The sequence below is a fragment of the Ostrea edulis genome, chromosome 4 (genome assembly GCF_947568905.1).
Source record: "Ostrea edulis chromosome 4, xbOstEdul1.1, whole genome shotgun sequence".
Classification (NCBI taxonomy): Eukaryota; Metazoa; Mollusca; class Bivalvia; order Ostreida; family Ostreidae; genus Ostrea; species Ostrea edulis.
The window spans coordinates 22,618,996-22,636,862 of NC_079167.1; the positions used below are offsets into that span (position 1 = coordinate 22,618,996).

Consider the following 17,867-nt stretch of genomic DNA (forward strand, 5'->3'; position numbering starts at 1 on the left):
GCTGTCATCTTTTAGACATCAACAACTTATCTGAAAGTAACCTTGATTTTGAGGCTTGATCAAGGCGGGTAAATACTAGTAGTAATTGCTGATCTAGGATATTAATTGCTTACTTTTATGGTTCACAAATAATGTATTCTAGAAAAATTAACAATTTTATGTTGTGACAATAATCATTCATATTTGCTGTAATTTTGTATTCGGACTTTGTAACAGTATGGACACTACCAAACTCGGACGTGCAGCTGCAGGTCTCTGAGAAAATATTGATACAGATCCACCCTTGGCTAGTGACGTGGTAGTCTCTCACTTAATCTCGCAAGTCGTGATCAGCCATTGGATGGGTGACCGCTACACGTTACACTGTTGATATTGTCTGTTCTGTTAACAGTATCTGTAGACAATTTATTTCTCAATCTCATTTCATGCAGCAAAGATACTAACTGTACAAAATGTGTAATTAAAATATCTTTATATACAGTCTATCAATTACAGTCAAACCACAAAATTCATATTGAATTTTAACAAAGTAACCATGGTAACAGTGCAGCAAAAGAAGGAAATGCGTGCATACTTTTATTTAGTATTAGCTTCATTATTGTACCAGCTGGTATGTGATTTTAAGAGTTGAACAGACACTACCAGCACTAACAGGAACTTGTCCTTCATTGTTTTGAGAATGAATATCTACATTTATCTATTGTCGTATCCGAGTGTGTACGGAAGAGTATTATATAATACAGGGGTATGTACCGGACTAATCTTGTGTGATACTCGGATAATCGCCATGGCCTCTATCTCCTTGTCTTTAAAGAGGATGTTTCATACGAAAAGTATCAATAAGAGTTTGATGATAAATGTTTGCCTTGTGAGGAAATGTTCTTGTAGTTAGAACGAATCGTGCGATTTTACTGACTAATCAAAATTGCATTTTCTCAATATATATTGTTTTAATTGATGATAGATACACTTCAAGAGTCTTGTTAATAGTCAGCATTTCACAAATTCTATGGTCGTTATTACGATCTTGTTTGCCAATACAATCTGTCATTGGGTCAAAAGCTGTCTGACTTATTTCATACCGATTGTTGGACCGTTCTTGGCACCTGATTTTGACTACGGATAACATCGTTTACCTGATCAAGATATAGGGCTCACGGTGGGTGTGACCGGTCGACGGGGGATACTTGCTCCTCCTGAGCACCTGGTCCCACCTCTTGTATATCCAGGGGTCCGTGTTTGTCCAGCTCTCTATTTAGTATTACTTGTAGGAGTTGTGAGATTGATCGTTGTTCGTTGTCTTCGCCTTTCATTAATTTACGTTAATTGCTGATGGTACTAATAAAACTATTGTGGTTATGCTCTTTATTATTACAACATAATTAGTCCCGTGGGGATCATGGTTACAATAAGTCCTCAGTACTCCTTGTCGTAAGAGGCGACAAAATGGGGTGGTCATTCGGATGAGACCGCAAAAACTAACCCATGTCGCAGCAGGTGTAGCACGATAAAGATCCCTCCCTGCTCCAAGATCGTAAGCGCCGAACATAGGCCTAAATTTTGCAGCCCTTCGCCGGCAATGGTGACATCTTCATATAAGTAAAAGGTCCTCGAGCGGAACGTTAAACTATATACAGCAACATAATTAACTGGGAAACTAAGGACGTTATAGCGATCAAAACGTATGGTGGACACAACTGTGATGTTCAAAATTGTCAACTTCATCGAGGAATTCATGGACCTCTCCATGAAATCCAATTTCCATGGAATTCAGACCTACTCGGACCAAGTAATGGTTATCTTCTAGCATCCGAGTAATATTCACATCAAATAGATGGGCGGTCTTCTGTCACGAGTGCGCGGTGCGCACGTGTGACAGAAGGACCGCCCATCTCTTTGATAATGTAATTTTACGAGGATGCTAGAAGATAACCGACTTGTCACATATTTTAAAAGCTTCTCATTTTACATTTATTGAACCATACATTCAATACAATGGTAGATTGCCATAGATGCATGTGTATATAAAATTTAATACGCTTTACCCGTAAAACAGCAAAACTAACTTAACGAAAATTGATTATCCCTGTCAGTATCAATCACATAGTGGTGGCTTCATAAATAATTTTTCAGGAATTTAATTCTATACATGTATTTTGTACAAATGTTTTAAGAAAACATGTATAACACAAATATTAAAGTAGGGAAAGGATTAAAGACTTGCATTAGCAAACTCTTTATAAAATGAGAGAGAGAGAGAGAGAGAGGTTTAACAAATACTGACGGTCACAGGTATGTGTATATCTGTTACATAACACTTCTCGTCTGCTTTAACGCCCATCATCAATCGGCGCACGCTTTACCCGTAAAACGACAAAACTAACTTAACGAAAACTGATTATCCCTGGCAGTATCTACCGGTATCACATATTGGTGGCTGTATAACACAAATATTAAAGTGGCAAAAGGATTAAAGACTTGCATTAGCAAACTCTTTATGAAATGTGTTAATGAGAGAGAGAGAACTATTTAACATTACTGACTGCAAAAACGGTCACAGGTATGTGTATACATGTATTTGTTACATAGCACCTCTCGTCTGTTTCAACACCCCAGACTTCGATCGGCGCACGCTTCGTCTGTGATACAGCAAAAGTAACTTCACGAAAACTGAATTATCCCTGTCTTGTTTCTATTGTGTAATTCTGATGTTAGTACCGCCCATGCGATAACAAGGTGGGAGGAGCTCGTTTTATCACATATGCGATAACAAAACCCTATTGATGATAACCAGATACAATACCTGAACAACAAAAGAAAATCACTGTAAATATGTGACAACTATGTTTAGCGCTCAGGGCCGTGGCAGTGAAGTTCTTTATCGTGCCAACGCCTGTCGCGACACGGGACATCCGTTTTAAAGGTCAAATATGAAAGACCCGTGATTTTCAATTCTAAATGCGGAGCGTTTGGCGAAGGAACAATTCACAACATATTTCAACGTCTTACATTTCATGCGGCCATGGCACGAGTGGGACTAGAATTCACGCTCTACCACTGACCTATCGCGACGGGTATATTACCATAGAAACCAAGTGTCATTGGATACTTAAATCCTTGATTTTTTATCATTTCTTTGGCAGCCATTTTTAAATTGCGGCTATATTGAAAACTGAGTATGGAAAATATCAATATCAGAAATGGACGTACTGTTCCTGATAGAATTTACAACACAATATCGTTCCTGTAGCGGTAGATGTTCACTCTACCGTCCAGGTTTCCAACCCAGATTATCTCTCCAAACAAGGTCAAAGAAATCGGAATGGAGAAACTGCTCTTGGATGGGATTAACAACTTTGGGAATTCCATTCAGAAGATGAAGAACGTTGTTAGTAGGATCGGTGATAATAATATTGCACTGATCATCAGCGAGAATGTCTGTTGGCAGAAAGTTTTGTTCGAGGTTCTGGCCTGTATAAGCGCTAAGTTTCTGTCCCTCTATACTGATAACGTGAATAATGCCCTGTGTTTCGCTCAGGAAATCAATTACACATAATCATATCGCCGTTTCTTCTCTGAATCGCTCGTCTCGGGAGGGTAAACAACCTGGATTTTCATCCTCTCTATATTCATAATCTCGTGTAACTTCGCCTGACAACGTCATGAGTCTAACCAGTCGTCTGCTTGTGGCATCCAAAGTAAATTTCGTGCTATCATCAACTAATGTTACAAGGATACCACCATTATTTGCCAAAGTTACACCCTCTGGCGCCAAAGGTTTCGTGGAAATTTTTTCTTCATGAAAGTTAGATGACGTACTTGCAATTACTGACATACTCTGTTCCTCTAGGTGTGAAACTATGATTTCATTATGTGGTCCTCTGGTAAATGCGTCACACTCGCGCTTCAGATCCACAGTGTTTAACACTTCTCCTTGAAATCCAATTTGAACTATTTGGGTCCCTCTGTCTTCGTACAGCCAGCATGCAGACTCACTGGAAGCCGCGAGAGAATTTATTGCATCTGCACCAAAGACGAAGGAGGTAACCTCTGAAAGCGTTATTTCGTTTGTGTCAAGCAAAGTTCCCGCCAAGGACTCCAGCATAAGACTGTTGATTTTTTGTGGGGAAACGAGCATAGAATAGAAACAGGACGAAATGTCTTTCCTAGATCTGGGAATGGTCTTCAGAGTATTTTCTAACGAAGAAAAACTTTGCAAAAAACTATAGTCCGTCATGTTGCCCTCGTCTAGAACTTTTTGAGAACACTCCTGGAGGAAAATAACGAGCAAGAAGTGTTGAGATGCCAACAGAAATGTCCCCAGACACCTCCCCATGTCGGAAATGGACCCAGTAAGTCATATCAATCATTTATTGACTTTGTTTTGAGTCTCGTCGAGAATTTTTCACTCATATTGAGAAGTCACCAGCTGTAGGTAGAGTACCACTTTAGATCTATGTTTAGCACTCAGGGCCGTAGCAGTGAAGTTCTTTATCGTGCCAACGCCTGTCGCGACACAGGACATCCGTTTTAAAGGTCAAATATGAAAGACCCGTGATTTTCAATTCTAAATGCGGAGCGTTTGGCGAAAGAGCAATTCACAACATATTTCAACGTCTTACGTTTCATGCGGCCATGGCACGAGTGAGACTAGAACTCACGACCTTCGATTAAGAAGCGAACGCTCTACCACTGACCTATCGCGACGGGTATATTACCATAGAAACCAAGTGTCATTGGATACTTAAATCCTTGATTTTTTATCATTTCTTTGGCAGCCATTTTTAAATTGCGGCTATATTGAAAACTGAGTATGGAAAATATCAATATCAGAAATGGACGTACTGTTCCTGATAGAATTTACAACACAATATCGTTCCTGTAGCGGTAGATGTTCACTCTACCGTCCAGGTTTCCAACCCAGATTATCTCTCCAAACAAGGTCAAAGAAATCGGAATGGAGAAACTGCTCTTGGATGGGGTTAACAACTTTAGGAATTCCCCCTCAGAATTCAGAAGATGAAGAACGTTGTTAGTAGGATCGGTGATAATAATATTGCACTGATCATCAGCGAGAATGTCTGTTGGCAGAAAGTTTTGTTCGAGGTTCTGGCCTGTATAAGCGCTAAGTTTCTGTCCCTCTATACTGATAACGTGAATAATGCCCTGTGTTTCGCTCAGGAAATCAATTACACATATATCGCCGTTTCTTTTCTGAATCGCTCGTCTCGGGAGGGTAAACAACCTGGATTTTCCATCCTCTCTATATTCATAATCTCGTGTAACTTCGCCTGACAACGTCATGAGTCTAACCAGTCGTCTGCTTGTGGCATCCAAAGTAAATTTCGTGCTATCATCAACTAATGTTACAAGGATACCACCATTATTTGCCAAAGTTACACCCTCTGGCGCCAAAGGTTTCGTGGAAATGTTTTCTTCATGAAAGTTAGATGACGTACTTGCAATTACTGAAATACTCTGTTCCTCTAGGTGTGAAACTATGATTTCATTATGTGGTCCTCTGGTAAATGCGTCGCACTCGCGCTTCAGATCCACAGTGTTTAACACTTCTCCTTGAAATCCAATTTGAACTATTTGGGTCCCTCTGTCTTCGTACAGCCAGCATGCAGACTCACTGGAAGCCGCGAGAGAATTTATTGCATCTGCACCAAAGACGAAGGAGGCAACCTCTGAAAGCGTTATTTCGTTTGTGTCAAGCAAAGTTCCCACCAAGGACTCTAGCATAAGACTGTTGATTTTTTGTGGGGAAACGAGCATAGAATAGAAACTGGACGAAATGTCTTTCCTAGATCTGGGAATGGTCTTCAGAGTATTTTCTAACGAAGAAAAACTTTGCAAAAAACTATAGTCCGTCATGTTGCCCTCATCTAGAACTGAACAAGTTTCTGTCAAGCTTTCTGTCTGCTGTTCCAGTTCGGATTTCATTAAATCCAAAGCGGCATTTTTCGTTGATAAGTTTTCCATGAGTCTCTCTTTGTGTCCTTCTTTGATTTTTGCCAGGTTTTTCAAGATTACGTCATGATGCCGAAGCAAAATGGCCATCTGCTCCCTACATCTGTTTGTATTTTCCTTCTTGATATTATCAATGATCTCTATTCGTCTATGTAAAAGTGGAATATACCTTTCCTTGACATCCAAAGAAGTGGTTTTGAGGACCTTTTTCTTGTCGTCTGCTAGCTTCTGCACAGCTTCACATTTGTGCTGGACATGAGACAATCTTGCACAAACAAGGCACAATAAAACGCCGCAGTCTTCACAGTACTGGTCGGTGGTCCTGTTATGTATCTTACAATTGTTAACTGCTATTTGAGCCGTTTTGAAGTTCGATTTATCAATTGTGTGAGCCATGTATTGATCTTCGAAGATCCGAGGCCAAACTACAAATACCTCTTACTGGAGACGAGGAAGGAACATGACGGAGCCAGAAATACCCTTTCTTATTTCCTGGCCCAATTTCCACGTAAATGCGTTTGTGTCATAATTAGAATTTCCTTGTTTTGTAACTGAATGCTTCCATTCCTGTGCAAAATTGCAAATGAAATATTAAAAATGTACTAATGTAGTCACCAGGAAATGATATTCAAATTTGATTTAAATGATTATCCATATAGCGCCCTATATGACTATGAATAACCACTCTAAAGCGCTGCACACAATAAAAATGATACAGCATGTTATAAACGTAGTAAAAGGAAATCACAACAGATGATATTAAAACTATGCTAGCAAAACATCAATAATGTGAAGTAAAATTACTAAAATTTAAAACATATTGTGCATCAAGAAAATTCCACGCCGTACAATCGAATGGTCATTCTCACAGTGTTAGGGGTCCTGAGTCCACTCGTGTTCGTGTCCAACGGACAAGAGTGGACTCAGGACCTCTGCCATTGTGAGGATGTCAAATGATATAAAATTCAATCGTTGAAATAAATATACACTTGAAAAAGTCATGTTAAAACTGATTGTAATGAAACCATAAAAATTTAACCACCTATAATACTAATAATATGCAAGTCTAAAAAGATTTTTAAATGTTTTTTAAAAGTGTTCAAATTCTGACAACGGCGGAGGGTATCGGGATGTTTAAATGTTTTTTTAAAAGTGTTCAAATTCTGACAACGGCGGAGGGTATCGGGATGTTTAAATGTTTTTTTTAAAAGTGTTCAAATTCTGACAACGGCGGAGCGTATCGGGTAGAAAGTTTCTCAGTGTAGTAAATTGCATGCGTTCGTTGGTTCCATCTTGTGTACATGATTTCAGTTAGTTCGATTTCTATTAAAGGACACATCGCATGTTTTTAAACTTTTTAATTTTTTCAGCAAAATTAATTCATTTCATGCCTAAAACTACTTTACATGTGTTTTAAATGAAACAGTTTGCGTAGTTTTCGAGTTTGAAAGCGATGAAATTCAAATCTTGCGATATGCATATTTTCTTCGATATTTTACGCGCCATTATCTGTGACGTCATATGCGACCTCGAGCGAGAAGATTTGAAAACAGTTGTTAGCCATTTCATAAACAGATTAGATTTAATTGACAAACAAACAATTATCACATTAACGGCTTGTAAATAACACTGCATTAGGGTGTTTTGTGCCGTTTAAGGGTGTACTTGCTGTCAGTAGAGACGCTTTGGACTGTGTTTTTTTCAATTTTCGAAGGAAGGTATGAGGGACAAGACGTGAATATTTTTTGTCGGCACAACGATTTTGCCATAAAAAAAACCCAGTAGAATTTGTCCCTGTACTTTTTCAAACAAGCACATGGACAAAGACGTAGATAAACTGCGAGAAAATGGTTCTATCGAAGCTACCCACTGTTACATATAGGCCTACGGCTTATGCTTTCCGTTCTGCTCTCAAATTCAATACACACTCGCACCAACTGACCTTCACCTTGTAACACCATATAGGCAAAACTTCGCTAGCAGTGTCTACCAACTGGTAGTTTTAAAAAAGAAATTTGAAGATAAAAGATAATTGAACTTTCAATTATAAATAATAAAATATGATATTTCCCAACTTTTATAATGCTTTCATTTTTTTTTTAAGGAACACGTACGTGTTTACAACAACGTACAGCACGCCCGCGCTCCCACTTCCTAAGTAACAACGTGTAGATAACAACAACAAAAAATAATGATTAATAAAATTGCTTGAATAAAATAATTTAAAAGTATTGGGATTTTCACCATAAGTTTGATAATTTTTATTATTATTATTTTTTTTTTTTTCGAAATGCACCCGTGACAGTAGGCCTAGTTGTCAATGATACATAATCGTATCATAATTTAGATCTATCTAACTTCTCCAAAATAAATTTAATAATAATTGCACTGTTTATTTTCAAAAAGCAACAACGCTAATTACAGTTGTTTACAGAAATGACATTACCATATTGTGTTTAGACAGTGATCCCATGTAAACATTATTTACTCGCAGATTTCATACTCGCTTTCCTCGCTACATTTGGGCCGCTATTTGTATGCACTGGTGGCTAAAAGATATAAGACTCGGGAAATTTGTTAACATCGAAATAAATGTTATCCATGGTAAATTTATTAGGCCCCTAAAACCCCAGTTTTTAAAAATATCTAACACTACTTTTACAACAAGTTGATCGACGAAGGTCGCATATGACGTCACTGTACCACGTGACTACCTATCTAATTAACTAGGCTTTTTGAAATCGGGGCTTAGATTTAAGTCCGTGTTGTGGCTAATTATCGCAATGCTTCAGCGAACAAACTATTACAATTAATTTCTATAAGCATAAGGAAGACAAAATGCACATAATTTTGTATACTTTGAAAACACGATATGTGTCCTTTAAAGGTTCTAAATTCCTTTGGTTTTGTTTTTCAAAGTAAAGTTCCAATTCTAGAAGACGGTATAAAGTGACACTTGATGGAAAGCGCTATCTAATATTTTTAGTACCTTCTTTGAAATAATCTTCTCATTGACATTGCATTTGCTTAGAATACATAACAATATCGATATTCCAGCAATTTTGATTAATTTATCTTTATACAAAAAAAAAAAAAAAAAAAAAAAAAAAATGAAAGAAAAAAAAAAAAGAACAAAGATACTGTTAGATGTTCAATTTTTATTATAGAAAAGGTCTGCAATTTTGCAGTCAAACTGGCACAAAATACTTATGTATGAAAATCGATCCATGAATGTAGATCTTTTGGAAAAGTTCATTCAGATAGGAAATGTCTTATTGTAGAAACAAACAAGCACTCATTCGGTGTGTTTTATTTTATTTGTTTTGATATTTTGAGGGGGAAACAGGAATGGATGAAAGGTTTTAGGAGAGTGGGACGTCAATTTTGATGTGAAAATGTGTTGTCTTCATAATCAATTAGTGATGATACTGTATCTACATTATTTTTCAGTTACACAGAGATGCACGTGTATTTACGAGCAATATCGTTGGACACAAATACGATAATTACATTTTGTTTGCGGCACGTGATTAAATTGACAGAGCAAAATCCAGAGCTTGTTTTAAAAATTATAGAACTTGATAAGGTAATCCTTTCGACCTCATAAACACTTGACATTTATTTGCTTAAGATTCCTCCTAAAATCATATTTCAAAAAAGTATTTATTGAGTCCTAATTTGAGTTGTCAACCTATCAAGGAATGCGTTTAACAACAAAATATGCTATTGGGTTATAAGATAAATGGTAAATCAGACTTTTTACTCATTTCTCAGTTTACAGGTGTAAGTTATATGTATCACCCAGTGACAGTGGCTAGGAGAGTACACTGTCATGTACAGTAGATACAGTTTAGTGACGTAACAGAAAGACTCCCTTTGATTGCTTCAATTAACTCTCGATGTGTTAATTAGATACACATAGTATAAAGATTCTATTTATTTTGAATAGATTTTTATTCTACATTTGATGTCGGTAAAACGCACATACCTCTAGATACAAAGAAAAATATTAAATGCATGCGGAAGTACAGGTACAATTCAACTATCAACGATAGAAGGTAAAGGTGTGTAATTTCATCAATCTTTTTATTGTTTGATTGCCATGGATCTGGGCGTTTATCGTCTGGTCGGGGTTTTCTTGTGCGTCTGTATTACGCTGCAACCAAACAATGCATGATTTTGTTATTTTTTGTAGCAGTTGTGCATGATTTGATTTTATCGGAATTTTAAACTGAACCGTATTATCAAAGTGTAAATCTATATGTAAATACTAAAAACCAAGAAACGAACACTTGCGTCAGACAAATGACCTTGTTTTAAATAATTTTAAATAAATCAGTAATTGAAGATCTAGATGTGTTACACATCGTATACTAAGTATTCAGATGTCGATTTCACCAGCCACACTCGACTATAGTAGGTTTGAATACGCTCTACTACCTGCTTCCGGTTTTTAATTAGATTTGTGTAATTTTATGATCAAAAACTAATGAATTTCACCATTCCGTAACAAAAAACAATTTATTTATCCACATTGAAATGAAATTAAATAGAATGATAAAATAATAAATAACAATGAAAGTAAACTGAATGCAATGAAGACTTCCTGATTGAAAGAACGCACAGAGAGACACACGTGTCTACTTCTTCTGTGATAACCACGATTGGAACAGTCTTAAGAATGTCTCCAGCTCGTACCGCAGTTTAGCATTTCCATTCATCTTTCGTGGACGTCGAACAGGTACTCTAACAGCATCGTCTTTATCATCCTCTAATGAATTATCATCGACATTAAAGAGCACTACAGGTTTAATTTTATAATCTTTTTCTTTTGATGAATTGTCTTGGTTGTCATCACTCTTACTGTTATCTGTTTCATCGATTATTTCTTTAGACGAAGGTGTATCGTCTGCGAAATTTTGCTCCTTCGAAGATGTTTCTGTGACTAGGTCTTCCTGAGATTTGTTGTCTTCTGCTTTATCATCATATGTCACCTCTTTCGAATCTGCATCGTCTTTTATCCCTAACATATCCAGCGTCAGAGGTATCTCAGTGGAGCCGGTGTCGTCGGCGTCGGTATTTTGACTTGTGTTGTCATCAACAGGTTCCGCTGTTTCCTGACTATTGTCATCGACTAGTTTGTCTTCTTGACTTGTCTCGTCGTTAGTTGGTTCAACATCCTCTTCTTGACTTTTGTCGTCATAGAATCGTTCTGATTCATCATTTTGACTTGTATTATCGTCTGCTGGTTCTACATCTTGGCTGTTGTTGTCTTCAGTTACATCTGTATTATCGTCTGTTGTCTCAGTGTCTGTATCGCGACTCGTGGTGTCCTCTGGCTCTGCACTTGTATTATCGTCTGCTGGTTCGACATCAGTGTCTTGGCTCACATCAATATCTGCGTCCTGACTATTATTATCGTCTGTTGCATCTGCATCGATGTCCTGACTTGTGTTATTATCTGGCTCAGCATCATCGTCTTGACTTGCATTGTCGTCTGCAAATTCAACATCAGTGTCATGACTTGTGTTATCGTCAGATTGTTCCTTACTCGTTTTATCCTCTGTTGAATCAGCATCTATTTCTTGACTTGTGTTGTCCTCTGGTTCGGCGTCAGCGTCTTGGCTTGTATCATCGTCGGTTTGTTTGGAGTCTACTCCTTGACTTGTGTTGTCCTCTGGTTCGGCGTCAGCGTCTTGGCTTGTATCATCGTCGGTTTGTTTGGAGTCTACTCCTTGACTTGTGTTGTCCTCTGGTTCGGCGTCAGCGTCTTGGCTTGTATCATCGTCGGTTTGTTTGGAGTCTACTCCTTGACTCGTGTTGTCCTCTGGTTCGGCATCAGCGTCTTGGCTTGTATCATCGTCGGTTTGTTTGGAGTCTACTCCTTGACTCGTGTTGTCCTCTGGTTCGGCGTCAGCGTCTTGGCTTGTATTATCGTATGTTGAGTCGATTGCAGTTTCTTGACTTTTGTTGTCACTTGTTTCCACATCAGTTTCTTGACTTTTGTAGTCGTCGTTTTCAGGCTCACTTTCTGCTGACATATCCTCTTTTGATGATTCGATTTCTGCATCGTCAACATCAACAGAATTAATTACTTCACTTTCTTTTCGTGAATCATATGAATCGTCATCATCCGCGTCTTTCTCTTTACTATCTATATCGTCTGCGTCATCTATTTTCTCAGAACTTTTTTCATCAGTGCTGTCATCGAATTCGTCATACGAAGCCGAATTATCTTCCTCAGCAGTATATTCTGCGGAGGAAACTTCATTGGAATCATCTTTTCCATCATCATCATGATTATCGTATTCTATATCGTCCGAAAAGTTGTCTTCATCATACGAAGATTCCTTGTTTTCGTCTTTTTCAGATGACGAATTTTCTTGATTTTCAGATGACGACTTTTCCTGATTTTCAGATGACTTTTCCTGATTTTCAGACGACGACTTTTCCTGATTTTCGGATGATGACTTTTCCTGATTTTCGGACGACGAATTTTCCTCTTTCGTTTTATCATTGCTAGTATTATCATCTGCTTTACTGTCTTGATTCTCATCCTCGGATGAGAAATAATCATCGTAATTTTCCGATGATGTAATTTCTGATCCCTCATCTTCGTCTCTGTTTTCGTCTGAATCATTGTTATCATGTGAAGCAGTTGTGTCATCTCCCGACTTGTTCCAATCATTTTCCGTTGAAGTCGTTGTCTCATCAACATCAGATATATTCTTTTCATTTGAAGTTTCTACGTTTTCATCTGATTGATCATCTACATAATTGCTTGAGAACTTATAAGCGGTACCACTGTACAGCTCCTTTGAATTGTCGTCTTCATCGTCATTTTCATTCGAATTAGCCTCTTGTATCTCTCGACTGATCACTTTATTGATCTTATTGATTTTTTTGGAATAGTCATCTTCCTCAGTACTATCTCCATTGTCGTCGTCATCATCATCATCGTCGCCTCTTTTTAATCCCATTAATAAAAATTTGATTAAATCATCATTGTTGAAAAATTTGACAAGAGAATTAGCATTTTGACGTCTGGCTGCAAATTCTGACATCTGGATGACGTCATTTGTGTTTGGGTTGACCACAACTTTTCGTCCGGTGTTTACAGGAGCTGCTTTTTGATGAAAGAATCTTTTTTTCAGTAAATCTCCATTTGTCCCCGCCACTTTTCCCGCGATTCTCTCTTTGTAGATGTCTTCGTTGTCATCCAAATCATCCCAGTCATCATGAATTCCGCTTCTGTCGTCGTCATCGTCTTCGCTCTCCTTCTTTGGGATGGTTTTTGACAACTGAAATCCGAGAGGCAAAGGAATACCTGTTAGTCCTGTTTTTGGAGAGGTCGGCTTTTTTCTGAGGGTTTTACCTTTGCCAGACGCGGTTATGTCGACTCCGAGGGCAGCAGCGTTCGGCAGAACTATTTTTGGTTTCCACGCAGGCCGCTGCTGGACTTGCTGTCGTCTCTTGTAGACAGGCATCCATTTGCGATTTTTTTGGAATTGACGAAGCAAGGGGGCTATAACTGTGGGCGATATCGTGCGCCGAAGGGTATATTTGGGGTTTTTGGAATTCGGTTTTCCTTTAGTTAGTTTGGTCTGGATTGAATACTGAGGTGCTTTTGGGACTACTTTGGACGGTTTTGAAATTCTGGCCCCTAACGACGCCTTGCTCAAAGCTGATACGAGTTGGTTCCATTTTAATCTTTGGTCCACCTGTCTTCCGGCTGGTAGCCCTAAAAAGGAAAACAATACTTGTAAACGATCATAGTTAAAGCGAATGCACATGTAAAAGATTGAAATGAAAGTTATTCAAAATTGCAATAATCTAATCTGGAACTTTACGAGTTATTAGCAATCTGATTACCAGTAATTAGCATAAGCAAAATCAAATTCAATGTATTTATATCGATATACGACACAATAGCATTGTCGATAATCACTTGTGGTTTATTTTAGAATTCCGTAAAATTATGAAGTAAGAAAGGACAAGTGGGACTCCATGATGAATTAGACTGTGAATGGGTGTGATGTATATCAATAAAACTAAATCAAAATACATCACAGCTGAAGATATCAAGACTTACTAGTTATCAATTCAGAAATAGTCGCGCGGTTTTTTATATTGATGGATTACACAATAGATCGATACATTTCTCTTTTCATTGTTTTTTTTTTTTCACAGAAAATATGACGGATGTCTCCATGTCATCAAATATTAATTGGATTCGATTTGGTCAAATAAGAAAAAATCGACACAAGAAAATGCATGATTTAAGTTTTTTTTGGGGGAGTTGGTAGTTTTTCGTTTCATCGCGAATCACCCGCATACAAAGTAAAATTGTTTATAAGTGACAAAACCACAACTAATATTTTAAGTTTAAAATAAAAAAGATGACAAAATTTAACGAACAAATCAAAATAGAACGAAATAGTATGAGAAATACAAGAGTTAAGAAATACCTAAATTCCAACCAAAAAAAATATAAATTGTATTATTTAAGCATTTTCACCAAAATGTCTGGAAGTGACGCACTAATTAATAAATGAATATCATATCAAAAGCTGTCAAATAGATAAAATTTGAATTGTTAATAAAATTTTATTAATTAGTTTCAATCATGAAATCATTTGTAAGGTCATAATCCCTAGAAAATGTCACGAGAGTGTTCCGACAGTGCTGTCTGTACTCGGCACAACGTAGAATTCTCTTGTGTCACGTGATGGGATCCAAATATTATTTACATAACATTTGAAGATCAGTGAAGTTATAATTTTTTATTTAAAAAATTCCCAGCAATAAATATCCTTATGGGTACTTATACATATGCAGCTTATTACGTCTGATAGGTGTACATGTATTTTGCAAATCATAAATTTTGTTCGTCGAAAAGCATAACATACAGTGAAATAGAAAGTACCACATGAAAATTACATTTTGTGTACTTTTCACACACTGTTCTATTGTAGTATCAGAGATTGATATCTAATAATCAATCTCTATTTCGATGAATTTATTATCGACAAAATTATAGTTTTGATTAGGAGAAACGCGCACATCATTCATTCATTACATTCATGACAGGTTCCTACATTTAGTTTAACTCACCAATCTACTTTCAATACTACATATATATATCTATAACATCTAAACTTTTTTAAGAGTCAGAATTCAGGTTATAATTAGTTTTTAAGAACTATTTGATTAATTAACCTTTTTAACTAGAATCCGTGGTTGGGCAATAAATTATTTCTGTTAAGGCGACCTTTTCCATGAAGTGAAGTTTTTCTATTATCTCATTGTGAATAATGAAATAAAACCACGATCTGAAGGTCCTAGAGCGACTTGGTTTTTATTAGATACATCATTATTAAATTTTAAAGTTTCTTTGAATGAATTTCAGCTAAACATTCTAGTTTTACTATGCAAATTGACTCATTTTATAAAGGAATTCATTTCAAGGTTGATGTAGCAATTTCTTCAACAATAATTAAATCTATCTAAACTAAAAACATTATGTAGTATATGCTTATATTACCAAATGCAAGTATGCACAAATCTAAACTACATCATCGGGTATTTGTAGCGAAATACACAATGAATCCATTCAAATTCAAAATGTAGTCAAGCAGATTTGGATAACATTTGATGAATTGATGTATAGTAGTTTTGTTTTATCTGGACATTTCATATCATTTTAAGACACTCTTGACCCGTATCCACGTTTTCAAGTTGACACCGCATGTTTTTGATATCAATATACTTGTACAATACAAAAACTTCACAGCAGAATAAAGGGCACCTGCTGGGCTCAGCAGAATAAAGGACACCTGCTGGGCTCATTTGACTAAGCAGTTTTTTCTGGATATCATTTCTGTGTTGCTGATGGCGAAATATATTTTGTGAATCTTTAGTAAAGTAAGATATTTTGTATTGATTTCGTAGAATTACGAGTTTCTAAACAAATACAACTTTGGAAAAAAGAAAACATGAGAAAAGTAAAAATACAAGAAAAGTAGAAATACGACAATAGTGAAAATATGAGACATCTTTATCTTAAATTGAGAATCTTCTCACCAGTCCCATAGTCGTGCTGTGTAAAAAAAAAATAAAGTATCAAAGGAACACACACATGCTAGCACGCACAATACACTCAACACGCACACACACACACACACACACACACACACACACAGAGAGAGAGAGAGAGAGAGAGAGAACTCGATCACAGATCAGCGTCTTTGAATTGGTGAAATGTGATGAGTGGGAGAAAAGAACTATATGACTGTGATAAGTCTGCTATGTGTGGTTATCGGTGCCAGTGTGGATCAGATGTTGGGTTCAGGACACCACCACCCACCCCCCCCCCCACCCCACCCCAATAATTTTCAAAAAGCTCTTTTAAAAAATACCCTCACTGGTTATTATAACAGAAATGAACCTAAGAACCTGTGTCTCAAAAGTGTAACATATGTACATATTTAGACCAAATATTTATCAGATGTTGTAACGATTTATAATCTGTATCAAACGCATCACCGAGAAAAGGCATGAATTTAGCAGCTACTTTCCAATCAGTCAAAAAATCTTGGGTACAGAATGGAATCCGATTGAAAATCTCATCTACAATTCTCTGGCATCACCACAGCAACAGAATGTCAATAATTTACGATAACTCAATAGACCAGGAAAATGACGGAAATATAGTTTTCCTGTTCTTGGGTATGTATGATTTATATATCACATCCCTGTCGACATATCAATCGGTGAGAGGAGAGACTAACACTAAGGACAGGGTATTAACATTGATGTGTGGTGAAACACCGGGCGTCCTCTTAATGTCAAGGACACCTAATACAAGCCTTAAAAAAAAAAAAATTAAAAATGGATACATTATTTGATATATATGTTTGGATTAGTTTGGTTGTCATAAGTATAAATATAAAATTTCTATTTTTATGAAAAATAAGGAACGTATTCATTTTCATGATTTTTGGGAGAAAATAATTGTACCAAGTGTCGTTTAACTTCGGTAGCTAACAGTGACCTATCACCTCTACTGACCAGAAACACCCCGGCTCCAGGGCGGGTTTTGAAGCATATCATGTATACATTTTGCTCATGAAATGCTGCTAAGATCCATCCGGAATTCACCGAAAATATCCCTGTATCCGCTTGAATACTACACCACTGCGGTATACTCAGCAGCGGGAAGTACTCTTCATATGATATCCTCCAAGTAATTAAGATTTCACTCAATAGCACACGTGCAAAAATTAATTTTTAAAATCCTGCAACACAATGAGAATAAGGCAAAAAAAGGCAAGCCATAATTACCTTCTATTGTAGAGTATTGGCCGAGCACCACCAACGCAACAACGGCAAATACGGCAATCATAGTGAACACGCTGAAACGCAACAAAATGAATATTACATTCAAGGGTGTTTAACTAACTGTAATAAACTACTAAACAATGTATAAAAACCGAATACTGAATTTATAGGGAACATAAAATCTGGAAGATATCACAAAGCATCATAAGTTTGCGCGTGTTCACTGTGCAGCAGAGACTGCACGTGAATGGGTCAAGAGAAAATGAAACTTACAAACGCTCGTTCGCCGTTGTCTTCAATTGTTTGACAATAATATGCGAATCTCGCAGTTATAACACCCATCTTTGAATTTTAATTAACGGTTCGAGGCACTGATGGGAGAATTAACAAAAAAGAAAAGTTAGGTGAATTGCTCAACCATGAACCATGCTGTTAAGTGACATTTTAATAATCTTCTGAATTATTACAGCAAATTAACTTATGAATATAAGACAATCGCATATTGAATATTGAATTAGCATCTATTTCCTACACACGACTGACACATTCAATAT

At 36.9% G+C, this 17,867-nt stretch overlaps 3 protein-coding genes across 3 annotated transcripts; all 3 read right to left on the reverse strand.

Annotated features, from left to right (window-relative positions):
- Window positions 1-3,556: 3,556 nt before the first annotated feature.
- Window positions 3,557-4,336, reverse strand: LOC130053765 (uncharacterized). Its single transcript, XM_056161321.1, has one exon. It carries the CDS (start codon window positions 4,334-4,336, stop codon window positions 3,557-3,559), a length of 780 nt encoding a protein of 259 aa, XP_056017296.1.
- A 524-nt stretch (window positions 4,337-4,860) lies between these two features.
- LOC125670068 (uncharacterized) lies at window positions 4,861-6,369 on the reverse strand. The gene has a single exon (XM_056161322.1). It carries the CDS (start codon window positions 6,367-6,369, stop codon window positions 4,861-4,863), a length of 1,509 nt encoding a protein of 502 aa, XP_056017297.1.
- A 4,106-nt stretch (window positions 6,370-10,475) lies between these two features.
- Window positions 10,476-17,619, reverse strand: LOC125670053 (protein PFC0760c-like). Its single transcript, XM_048904975.2, has 3 exons — window positions 17,587-17,619; window positions 17,317-17,387; window positions 10,476-13,714 (listed from the first exon to the last, which is right to left on the reverse strand). The coding sequence occupies exons 2-3, from the start codon at window positions 17,375-17,377 to the stop codon at window positions 10,614-10,616; spliced, it is 3,162 nt and encodes a 1,053-aa protein (XP_048760932.2). The 5' UTR covers window positions 17,378-17,387; window positions 17,587-17,619; the 3' UTR covers window positions 10,476-10,613.
- Between the last annotated feature and the right edge of the window lie 248 nt (window positions 17,620-17,867).